Below are 12,515 nucleotides of genomic sequence, written 5' to 3' on the forward strand. Positions count from 1 at the left end.
ATTTAAGAAAACTGAAATCATACCAAGCATCTTTTCTGACCAACAATGCTGTGAGATTAGAAATCAATTACAGGGAAAAAAACATAAAAAACACAAACACATGGAGGCTAAACAATATGTTACTAAATAACCAAGAGATCACGGAAGAAATCAAAAAATACCTAGAGACAAATGACAACGAAAACACGACAGTCCAAAACCTATGGGATGCAGCAAAAGCAGTTCTAAGAGGGAAGTTTATAGCAATACAATCCTACCTCAAGAAACAAGAAAAATCTCAAATAGACAACGTAACCTTACACCTAAGGCAATTAGAGAAAGAAGAAGAACAACAAAAAAACTCCTGCAAAGTTAGCAGAAGGAAAGAAATCATAAAGATCAGAGCAGAAATAAATGATATAGAAACAAAGAAAACAACAGCAAAGATCAATAAAACTAAAATCTGGTTCTTTGAGAAGATAAACAAAATTGATAAACCTTTAGCCAGACTCATCACGAAAAAGAGGCAGAAGACTCAAATCAATAAAATTGGAAATGAAAAAGGAGAAGTTACAATGGACACTGCAGAAATACAAAGCATCCTAAGAGACTACTACAAGCAACTCTATGCCAATAAAATGGACAACCTGGAAGAAATGGACAAATTCTTAGAAAGGTATAACCTTCCAAGACTGAACCAGGAAGAAACAGAAAATATGAACAGACCAATCACAAGTAATAAAATTGAAACTGTGATTACAAATCTTCCAACAAACAAAAGTCCAGGACCAGATGGCTTCACAGGTGAATTCCATCAAACATTCAGAGAAGAGCTAACACCCATCCTTCTCAAACTCTTCCAAAACACTGCAGAGGAAGGGACACTCCCAAACTCATTCTACAAGGCCACCATCACCTTGATACCAGAACCAGACAGAGATACCACAAAAAAAGAAAATTACAGACCAATATCACTGATGAATGTAGATGCAAAAATCCTCAACAAAATACTAGCAAACAGAATCCAACAACACATTAAAAGGATCATACACCGTGATCAAGTGGGATTTATCCTAGGGATGCAAGGACTCTTCAATATAAGCACATCAATCAATGTGATTCACCACATTACAAATTGAAGAATAAAAACCATACGATCATCTCAATAGATACAGAAAAGGGTTCTGACAAAATTCAACACCATTTATGAAAAAAACTCTCCAGAAAGTGGGCATAGAGGGAATCTACCTCAACATAATAAAGGCCATATATGACAAGCCCACAGCAAACATCACTCTCAACAGTGAAAAACTGAAAGCATTTTCTCTAAGATCAGGAACAAGACAAGGACTGTCCACTCTCGCCACTACTCAACATAGTTTTGGAAGTCCTAGCCACGGCAATCAGAGAAGAAAAAGAAATAAAAGGAATCCAAATTGGAAGTAAAACTGTCACTGTTTGCAGATGACATGATACTACACATAGAGAACCCTAAAGATGCTACCGGAAAACTACTAGAGCTAATCAATGAATTTGGTAAAGTTGCAGGATACAAAGTTAACTCACAGAAATCTCTTGAATTCCTGTACACTAACAATGAAAGATCAGAAAGAGAAATTAAGGAAACAATCCCATTCACCATGGCAACAAAAAGAATAAAATACCTAGCAATAAACCTACCTAAGGAGGTAAAAGACTTGTACTCAGAAAACTATAAGACACTGATGAAAGAAATCAAAGATGACACAGTTGGAGATATATACCATGTTCTTCAATTGGAAGAATCAATATTGTGAAAATGACTATACTACCCAAAGCAATCTACAGATTCAATGCAATCCTGATCAAATTACCAATGGCATTTTTTACAGAACTAGAAGAAAAAAATCTTAAAATTTGTATGCAGACACAAAAGACCCCGAATAGCCAAAGCAATCTTGAGGGAAAAAAATGGAGCTGGAGGAATCAGACTCCCTGACTTCACACTATACTACAAAGATACAGTAATCAAGACAATATGGTACTGGCACAAAAACAGAAATATAGATCAATGGAACAGGAGAGAAAGCCCAGAGATAAACCCATGCACCTATGGTCAACTAATCTATGACAAAGGAAGCAGGGATATACAATGGAGAAAAGACAGTCTCTTCAATAAGTGGTGCTGGGAAAACTGGACAGCTACATGTAAAAGAATGAAATTAGAACACTCCTTAACACCATACACAAAAATAAACTCAAAATGGATTAAAGACCTAAATGTAAGACCGGACACTATAAAACTCTTAGAGGAAAACATAGGAAGAACACTCTTCGACATAAATCATAGCAAGATCTTTTTTGACCCACCTCCTAGAGTAATGGAAATAGAAACAAAAATAAACAAATGGGACCTAATGAAACTTAAAAGCTTTTGCACAGCAAAGGAAACTATAAACAAGATGAAAAGACAACCCTCAGAATGGGAGAAAATATTTGCAAATAAATCAACGGACAAAGGATTAATCTCCAAAATATATAAAGAGCTCATGCAGCTCTATATTAAAAAAACACAACCCAATCAAAAAATGGGCAGAAGACCTAAATAGACATCTCTCTAAAGAAGACATACAGATGGTCAAGAAGCACATGAAAAGTTGCTCAACATCACTAATTATTAGAGAAATGCAAATCAAAACTACAATAAGGTATCACCTCACACCAGTTAGAATGGGCATCATCAGAAAACCTACAAACAACAAATGCTGGCGAGGGTGTGGAGAAAAGGAAACCCTCTTGCACTGTTGGTGGGAATGTAAATTGATACAGCCACTATGGAGAACAGTATGGAGGTTCCTCATAAAACTAAAAATAGAATCACCATATGATCCAGCAATCCCACTACTGGGCATATACCCAGAGGAAACCATAATTCAAAAAGACACATGCACCCCCATGTTCACTGCAGCACTATTTACAATAGCCAGGACATGGAAGCAACCTAAATGCCCATCGACAGACAAATGGATAAAGAAGATGTGGTACATATACACAATGGAATATTACTCAGCCATAAAAAGGAACGAAATTGGGTCATTTGTAAAGACGTGGATGGATCTAGAGACTGTCATACAGAGTGAAGTAAGTCAGAAAGAGATAAACAAATATCGTATATTAACACATATATGTGGAATCTAGAAAAATGGTACAGATGAACTGGTTTGCAAGGCAGAAACAGAGACACAGATGTACAGAACAAACGTATGGACACCAAGGGGGGAAAGTGGTGGGGGGGTGGTGGTGGTGGGATGAATTGGGAGATTGGGATTGACATGTATACAGCAGTATGTATAAAATGGATAACTAATGAGAACCCGCTCTATAAACAATAAATAAATAAATAAAAATAAAATAAAACTGAAGTTATGAAGGGGTTGAGCTGTTGGTAATGAGAAGGCCACGGTGGAAGACAAGACCACTGAAAGGGGCGTCAAGGGACTAACATTACGCTATTGGAAGGACTATCAAGTCCAAGGTTGTTCAAATTATTCCAAGAGCCATGCTGGAAAGAGTGAGCTGGGAGCCCAAATCTTGAAGAATGTTAAGTACAACAGGAAGCGTGGTGGTGGGGTGGATGACATGAGATTTAAAGTTCATTGTTTTTATGGAGAAGGGAAATAGTCTGTGTGGGAAATTCTATTTTCCAAAAATGGCCACAACACTACTTCTGGTCTCCTATGCTCTTCCAGAACCCTACTCCTTTCCCATCAAGAGGAAAGTCTACTTCATCTCCACCTGAATTTGTACAGGCCTTTCTGGTTACCTTTTTGGACAGAATATGGCAGAAGAGCTGATGCATGACTTGTGAGGTTAGGTTATAAAAGTCGACATGGCTTCTGCCTTGTTCTCTAGCTCTTGGGGTACTCGTCTTTGGTAGGCAATTGCCATGCTGGGAAGAAGCCCAAACCAGCCCCCACGGACCAGTGGAGAGGCTCATGTGGAGAGAAACTGAGGCCCCCAGTCAAGAGCCAGCATCAGCAGGACATGTGAGTGAATGAGCTTCTGTATAACGTCATGTCTTCAGCTGAGGTCAAAGACACGGTGGAGCTGAGACAAGCTGCCTGAATTCCTGACTCGGAGCCTGTGAGCATTTGACATGGACGTTCCATACCACTAAGTGTTGGGATAATTTGTTATGTATAAAAATAAAAGACACATTTTTCATTTTCACCAAGAACTTTATTGCACAATATATTCACCCTTTAGTTCCACTACCTTCTGCCATTTTTCAGGCAACTTCATAATTCCATCTTCCCAAAACTTTTTATCTTTTTGAGCAAAGAACTGTTCCAGGTGTCTCTTACAGTCTTCCAGGGAATGGGAATTTTTTCCATTAAGAGAACTTTGTAAAGACCAAAATAAATGGAAATCCGGAAGTGCAATGTCTGGTGAATACGGCGGATGAATCAGAACTTCCCAGCCAAGCTGTAACAGTTTTTGCCTGGTCATCAAAGAAACATGCGGTCTTGCATCATCCTGATGGAAGATTATGCATTTTCTGTTGACTAATTCTGGATGATTTTCATTGAGTGCTGCTTTCAGTTGGTCTAATTGGGAGCAGTACTTGCTGGAATTGTTTGGTTTTCCAGAAGGAGCTCATTACAGAGGACTCCCTTCCAGTCCCACCATATACACAACATCACCTTCTTTGGATGAAGACCGGCCTTTGGTGTGGTTGGTGGTGGTTCATTTCGCTTGCCCCACGATCTCTTCCGTTCCACATTATTGTACAGTATCCACTTTTCATCGCCTGTCAAAATTTGTTTTAAAAACAGAACGTTTTCGTTACATTTCAGTAGAGAATCACATGTGGAAATACGGTCAAGAAGGTTTTTTTTCACTTATCTTATGTGGGACCCAAACATCAAAGCGATTCACATAACCAAGGTGGTGCAAATGATTTTCAACGCTTGAGTTGGATATTTTGAGTATGTCGGCTATCTCCGGCATGGAGTAACGTTGATTGTTTTCAATGAATGTCTCGATTTGATCGCTGCCAACTCCAACTGGTCTACGCGAGCGTGGAGCATCGTCCAGCGAGAAATCTCCAGCACGAAACTTCACAAACCACTTTTGGCACGTTCTATCAATCAATCACAGCACCTTCTCCATACACTGCACAAATCTTTTTTTGCGTTTTAGTTGCGTTTTTACCTTTCTTGAAATAATAAAGCATAACATGCTGAAAATGTTGTTTTTTTCCTCCCATCTTCAATGTTAAAAGGGCTACATAAAAATTCACCAATTTGGATAAGTTTTTTAAAGAATGCATGCTGATATGACAGCTGTCATAGTACAATCTAACAAAGTTGTTTTGAATGAAGTTAAAGACAACTAAGCGCTACTAGAGCCATCTTATGGAAAAAACCGAAGGAACTTTTTGGCCAACACAACAATAGTTCTAGTCATTACCAGAGCAGTCCGGAAGCAGGCATGAGGACCACAAAGGTACAGGGGAAACAGCTACCTTAAGGGAATGCCAGGTTTTCTGTTAGAGCAGGAGGTGAAGGGACAGCCAAAGAGGCTGTTGTAGGTCAAGGGATTTTGCTGTTTATTTATGTGGAGTTTCAGAAGCTATGGTGAAAGGTAAAGCATGGAGAGGGGGAGGCTTGGACTACAGTGGCAGCAGTGGGCACCATGTAGAAGAGTGTAAATTCAGGACATCTCTCTTCCTGACGGATTGGTTGTGAGGACGCAGGGAAATGGAGAAATCAAGGATGACTCCTAGGTATGCAGGTGACCGAGGATTTCCAACATAAGGAAGCCAGGAATAAGGACAGGGAAAAAATATTTGCCACATATTCTTCAGCAAAGGTTTAATACCCATAATATATAAACAGGTCCTACAAATCAATATTAAAAATTCAGCCAAGAAAAATCTGGCCAAGGATCCTATTTATTCTGTGAATAAATTGTTCACAAAAATAAATACTAAGGGCCAATAAGTGTATGAAAATAGTAAGTGTTGTAAAAATACTAATATTCAGAGAAATGCAAACTAAATCAATGAAATACCCTTTTTGACCATGTGTAAAAATTAAAAAGACTGAAGATCAATGAGAGGTGTGGCTGTCAACATACTCATATACCAGCGGGAACGGATCCATGAGAGGTGGGTGGAAGTGGTACCACGGTTTCAGAAGGCAATTTGACAATATCCAGCAATTCTATTTCTACCAGTTTGTGCTAGTTGTTGGTTCAAATCCTATATACCATATATGTATCCAATGAGGAGTTCTAGCCAATAGAACAATGAATAAAGAAAAAATTTCTGTATCTTTGGGTCCCTTTCAAATTAATATTTTCCCTGATTATGAAAACATTTTTTCAAACAATAGAGAAATACAAGAAATGAAAAGTCTCTTGTAATTTCATCCCCACCTCAAAGACAACCACTGTTAAGCAGTCTGATGCTTATACATGACTGTTTTACATACATCTGCATTGTAAGCCATGTATGTGTGTGTATATATATATATATATATATATATATATATATATATATAAAATTTGATAAAGTATACCTTGTGTAATGATTACCACAGTCAATCCAATTAACATTACCATCATTTCACATAGTTATCATTTGTATGTGTGTGGTGGGGTGTGTGAGAACTCTTAGGACCTATTAGCAAATTTCAAGTATATATTATGTTATTATTAACATGGTTACCATGCTATACATTAGACCTCTAGAACTTATTCATCTTATAACTGAAAGTTTGTACATTTTGATGTACATCTCCCCATTTCCCCAACTCTCCAGCCCCTGGCAACCACCATTCTACTCTCTTAAGTTCAACTTTTTTAGATTTCACATATAAGTGATATCATGCAACATTTGTCTTTTTGTGTCTGGCTTATTTCACTTAGCATAATGGCCTACAAGTTCATTCACACTGCCACAAATGACAGAATTTCCTTCTTTTTTATGGCTGAATAGTATTCCTTTTGTATATATACCATAATTTCTTTATCCATTCATTCGTCAATGGACACTTATGTTGTTTCCATAGCTTGGCTCTTGTGAATAATGCTGAAATGAACACTGGAGTGTAGATGTCTCTTTGAGATATTCATTTAGTTTCCTTTGGATATAGATACCTAGAACTGGGACTGCTGGATCATATGGTAGTTCTATTTTTAATTTTTTGAGAAACCTCTACACTGTTTTCCACAGTGGCTGCACCATTTTACATTCCCACTAACAGTGCACAAGGATTCCCTTGTCTCCACATCTTCACCGACACGTGTTGTCTCTTGTCTTTTTGATGACAGCCATTCTGACAGTTGTAAGGTGATAATCTCATTGTGGTTTTGATCTGCATTTTCCTGATGATTAGTGATATTGAGCATCTTTTCATGTACCTGTTGCCCATTTGTATGTCTTCTCTGAAGAAATGTCTATTCAGTTCCTTTGCTCATTTTTCAATTGCGTTATCTGCTTTTTTGCTATTGAGTTATAAGGGTTCCTTATATATTTTGCATATTAACCCCTTATCATACACGGTTTGCAAATAGTTTCTCCTATTCTGTTGCCTTTTCATTTTTTCCATTATTTCCTCTGCTGTGCAGAAGCTTTTGTTGATGTACTCCCACTTGTTTATTCTCACTTTTGTTGCCTGTGCTTTTGGTGTCATATCCAAAAACAATCACTGCCAAGATGAATGTCAAGATTATTCCCTATATTTTCTTCTAAGAGTTTTAAAATTTTAGGCCTTATATTTAAGTCCTTAATCCATTTTGAGTTGATTTTTGTGTATGGTGTAAGATAAGGGTCCAATTTCATTATTTTGCATGTGGATATCCAGTTTTCCCAACATCATTTATTAAAGAGACTATTTTTTCCCCTTGTGTATTCTTGGAGCTCTTGTCAAATATTAGTTGATCATGTATGAGGGTTTATTTCTGGGCTTCTCTATTCTGTTCTACTGACCTATATGTCTGCTTTTACACTGAAACTGTAGTTTTGGCTACTTTAGCTTTGTAATATAGTTTGAAATCAGGAAATGTGATTCTCCAAGCTTTATTCTTCTTTCTCAATACTGCTTTGGCAATTTGGGGTATCTTGTGGTTCCATGCAAATTTTAGGATTGTTTGTTCTATTTTTGTAAAAATGCTATTGGAATTTTGGTAGGGATTGAACTGAATCTGTAAATCACTTTGGGTAGAATGGACATTTTAACAACATTAATTCTTCTAGTCCATGAACATGGGATATCTTTCCATTTATTTGTGTCCTCTTCAATTTCTTTCATCATTGTTTTATAGTTTTCAGTATACAGATATTCCACCTCCTGGTTAAATTTATCTCTAAGTACTTTATTCTTTTTGATACTATTATAAATAGGATTGTTTTCTTAACTCCTTTTTTGGATACTCTGTTGTTAGTGTACAGAAATGCAACTGATTTTTGTATCTTGATTTTATATCCTACAACTTTACTAAATTCATTTATTAGTTATAACAGTTTTTTGGCAGAGTCTTTAAGAATTTCTATATAAGAGATCATGACATCTGCAAACAGATTTTACCTCTTCCTTTCTGATGTAGATGTCTTTTATTTCTTTTTCTTGCCTAATTGCTCTGGCTAGAATTTCCAGCACTACGTTGAACAGAAGTAGTGAGAGTGGGCACCCTCGTCTTGTTCCCAGTCTTAGAGGAAAAGCTTTCAACCTTTCACCATTCATTATGTATGACGTTAGCTGTGGGTCTGTCATATGTGGCCTTTATTATGTTGAGGTACATTCCTTCTATACTTAATTTACTGAATGTTTTTATCATGAAAGGATGTTAAAATATACATATGTAAATAAATATAAATGTATAAATGTAAATATATAAAGAAAATATTAACAAAACTAAAGGGAAAAACAGACAGCAATATAATAATAGTATAGGACTTCAATGCCCTGCTTTCAACAATGGGTAGATCATCCAGAAAGAAAATCACTAACACTGAACTTGAACTACACTTTAGATCAGATAGACCTAACAGACATATACAGAACATTCCATCCAACAGCAGAATACACAGTATTCTCAGGTATAAACAGAACATTCTCCAGGACAGATCATATGTCAGTCCACAAAACAAGTCTTAAAAATTTAAGAAGACTGATATTACATCAAGTATATTTTCTGATAACAATGGTATGAAACTAGAAATCAATAAGAGAAGGAAAATTGGAAAATTCACAGATATGTGGAAATTAACACATTCTTGAACAACCAGTAGGTCAAGGAAGAAATCAAAAAGAAAACCAAAAGGTATCTTCAGGCAAACAAAAATGAAAATACAACATACAAAAACTTAAGGGATGCAATAAAAGCTGTTCTAAGAGTGAAGTTTATAGCAATTAACCCTTACATTAAAAAAAAGAAAAATATCAAATAAACATAACTTTACACTTCAAGGAACCAGGAAAAGAACACACTAAGCCCAAAGATAGGAAAAGGAAAGAAATAATAAAAGATTGGAGCAGAAATAAACGAAATAGAGATGAGAAATTCAATAAAAAAGATCTACGAAACTACACTGGTTTTTTGAAAGGATAAACAAAATGAACAGACCTTTAGGTAGACTAACCAAGAGAAAAAGAGAGATGACTCAAAAAAAATTACGAACAAGAGATGACATATAACTGATACTACAGATATACAAAGAATTGTATAAGTGTTCCTAGTAAGTGACTACTAGGAACAATTATACGATCAGATAACCTGGAAAAAAATGGATACATTCTTAGAAACCTACAACTTACCAAGAATGTATCATGATGAAATAGAAAATCCAAACAGACAAATCAGTAAGATGAGACTGTGAGTCAGTAATCAAAAACATCCCAACAAAAGCTTGGGACCAGATGGCTTCACTGGTGAATTCTACTAAACATTTAAAAAAGAATTAATGCCAACCCTTCTCAAACTCTTCCAAACAACGGAAGGGAAAGGAACACTTCCAAACTCATTTTACAAGGACAGCATCATCCTAATACTGAAACCAGACAAGGATACCATAAGAAAAGAAAATCACAGGCCAATATCCCTGATGAATACTGATGCAAAAATCTTCAACAAAGTATTAGCAAACTGAATTCAACAATACATTAAAAAGGTCGTATACCTTGATCAACAGGGATTTATTCCAGGGATGCAAGGATGGTTCAACATTCCCAAATCAATGTGATATACCACATTAACAAAATGAAGACTAAAAATCATATGATTATCTCAATAGATGCAGAAGAAGCAACTGACAAAATTCAACATCCTTTTTCTTCACAAAGATCCCAATATGTTGGATAGTAAAATGTCTTCCAAATAATGAAAGAAATGTGAAATTACATTTCATTATGAGTAATAAATACGTTGTTTTAGTTTCATTTTTAAACTGATATATGGAACTTTCATCAGAAGACTTAACTGCAGAGATAATTTATATAACAACATCAAGATTACAAAAAAATCACTGCACTGTATTTTCAAATTATACCAGCTCAATGGCTTACTTAAGCTTGCTAAAGGAACACCAATATTTTACTGACAAGTTACAATTTACTTATTATGAAGGGGGAAAATGACATTCATGGAAGTCTACTATTTTAGTCTAAGGAATGAGAAATTTATTACAAAGTTATGCAAATAAGCAGCAATGAAACAAAACTTCTAGAAGCAGCAGTGGTCTCAAATTAGCAAAAATGAAAGGAATAGAATGTTAAAATTTAGATAGGAAACATTCACATGAAAAAAAAGATCTATTTCCAAAGCTGGGAAATAAGGTTGTAGGTCCTACAAGACTGAATGAAAAGAGACTAGACATGCAGATGTCCTTAAGAAGGACCAGCAGGAAGTGGTGAGGATATTTCAAACGTAAGAGATATAAATGTATTAAAACAGCGGGAGACTATATCCCTTTTTGGTCAATACCAGATGGGATTCTAAAACAAGACAAAGTCCGGAGCTGTGCACACAGAGCCGTCAGCCAGGGGAAGCGTCAAGTGCAAGGATGCAAACGGGACTGTGATTCATTAGGGCTTCTTCTGTTTGTAACGACGTCAACTGAAGGGCATGTCCGACGAGCGCCGGTGAGCATGTCTGACAGTGCTGGGGCTCTCCCGAGTCGTGGCTGTGGCCCAGAAGGGGACTTGGTAGTCACAGCAGCTCCAGGCCAAAGGGAGACAGCTGCTAATGAAGGGCCTGTCTTCTAACCCCTAATCTAGATTTTTTTCTATTATCAAAATCTCAGGGGTTGAGTTCAGAACAATCTGGGGCTTAATATTTCAATTTTTGGATTATCTGAAAATTCCTCCATGAAAAGAATTTCTCTAAACTTGGATTCATTTAAGATATTTTTTAACAACAAGAGCCCTGCAGGGCTCACAGATAAAGGGCAACAAATGTACCACTCATTAGCGGCATCATAAATTAGGCTTCCTGCCTGATGCCTGATGTCTGCTGAGAACCCAGGTGTGTCTTCATATGCACAGGCTCTGGGCTTGAGCCTAACCAATGCAAAATGAAAAGGATGACACAACAGAAGCAGACCCATGAGTCTCACGCTGTGTCAAGACTACGCGGTTACCTCTCCCACCAGGAAGGTGAGAAGGAAGCTGGTACCTCTTTCGCTATACAAACACTTCTGAGGACCAACAGAAGATATGGTTGGAAACTTTACTTTTGGTTAGAATTTATAATTAGAAAACAATTCCTGGAAAATGACATAGCTAGTAGACATCATGTCTTCAAAGACAAGATCATCTGGGAAACATCCTCACTATCTAGTGTTACAGTTAGAAAAAGTGGGATATAATGAGATTCCCACTCATTAAAAGAAACTAACCATACCCACATCACAGATGAAGACACTGGAATGAAGATGTTAACAATGACCGTTTGGGGCCATGCAATCTGTTTGGGGCCATGGAATCAGGCACGATGTCTAAAAATAAGCCAACAAAGGCTTTCTTTATATGATACGAGGGAGAAGACTGACAAGGATGTTTTTCCTCTTTATGTGATGCTGGGTCTAGAAGCCACAGGTGAGCCTCTCCTCAGAGAAGACAGGCACTGTCTGATTACTTCACTCTGAAGGAGGGTGCTGGGTTTTATGGCCGGACTCTGCATCTTTTTCTGTGCACACTTTTTCTGAAGGAAGCAAACTCATCTTGAAACCAAGTTAACTTAGCTCCTTGTTGGGAGGTTTTAACATCTGAATTCTTTTGAAGTTTGGCACTTGATATGAAAGATGTATGTTATAAAGACAGATGTTTTACTTCAATCTTTGATAAAGCTGATTTGTTCTAAAGATATAAGTGGTGGACTTACCCAGAAGATGATTAATATCTTCTCCATTGGTCAGGGTCATACTGTCTACTTCCTGCACCAAATAAATATGAAAACAAAAAATAAGAATCAAATTTCTCTAAAATTCAAACAGAAAAAATGGCACATTTCTAAGTATGTATAAAAGCAACACCTGAGCTGTATTTGGGGCC

At 36.8% G+C, this 12,515-nt stretch overlaps 1 protein-coding gene across 5 annotated transcripts in view; it reads right to left on the bottom strand.

Annotated features, from left to right (window-relative positions):
- Nucleotides 1-12,515, bottom strand: part of FAM120B (family with sequence similarity 120 member B) — an 85,036-nt gene that overhangs the window by 8,959 nt on the left and 63,562 nt on the right. For 4 of the 5 annotated variants that reach the window (XM_082475757.1, XM_082475756.1, XM_082475755.1 and 1 more), the window contains one exon: nucleotides 12,346-12,397. The exons of the other annotated variant lie outside the window; for it this stretch is intronic. In XM_082475757.1, coding sequence (XP_082331883.1) covers nucleotides 12,357-12,397 — 41 coding nt within the window. In that variant the 3' untranslated portion in view covers nucleotides 12,346-12,356. The remainder of the gene's footprint in view (nucleotides 1-12,345; nucleotides 12,398-12,515) is intronic. 5 annotated transcript variants of the gene reach the window in all.

Source organism: Balaenoptera physalus (genome assembly GCF_965194825.1).
Source record: "Balaenoptera physalus genome assembly, chromosome: 9".
Taxonomy (NCBI): Eukaryota; Metazoa; Chordata; class Mammalia; order Artiodactyla; family Balaenopteridae; genus Balaenoptera; species Balaenoptera physalus.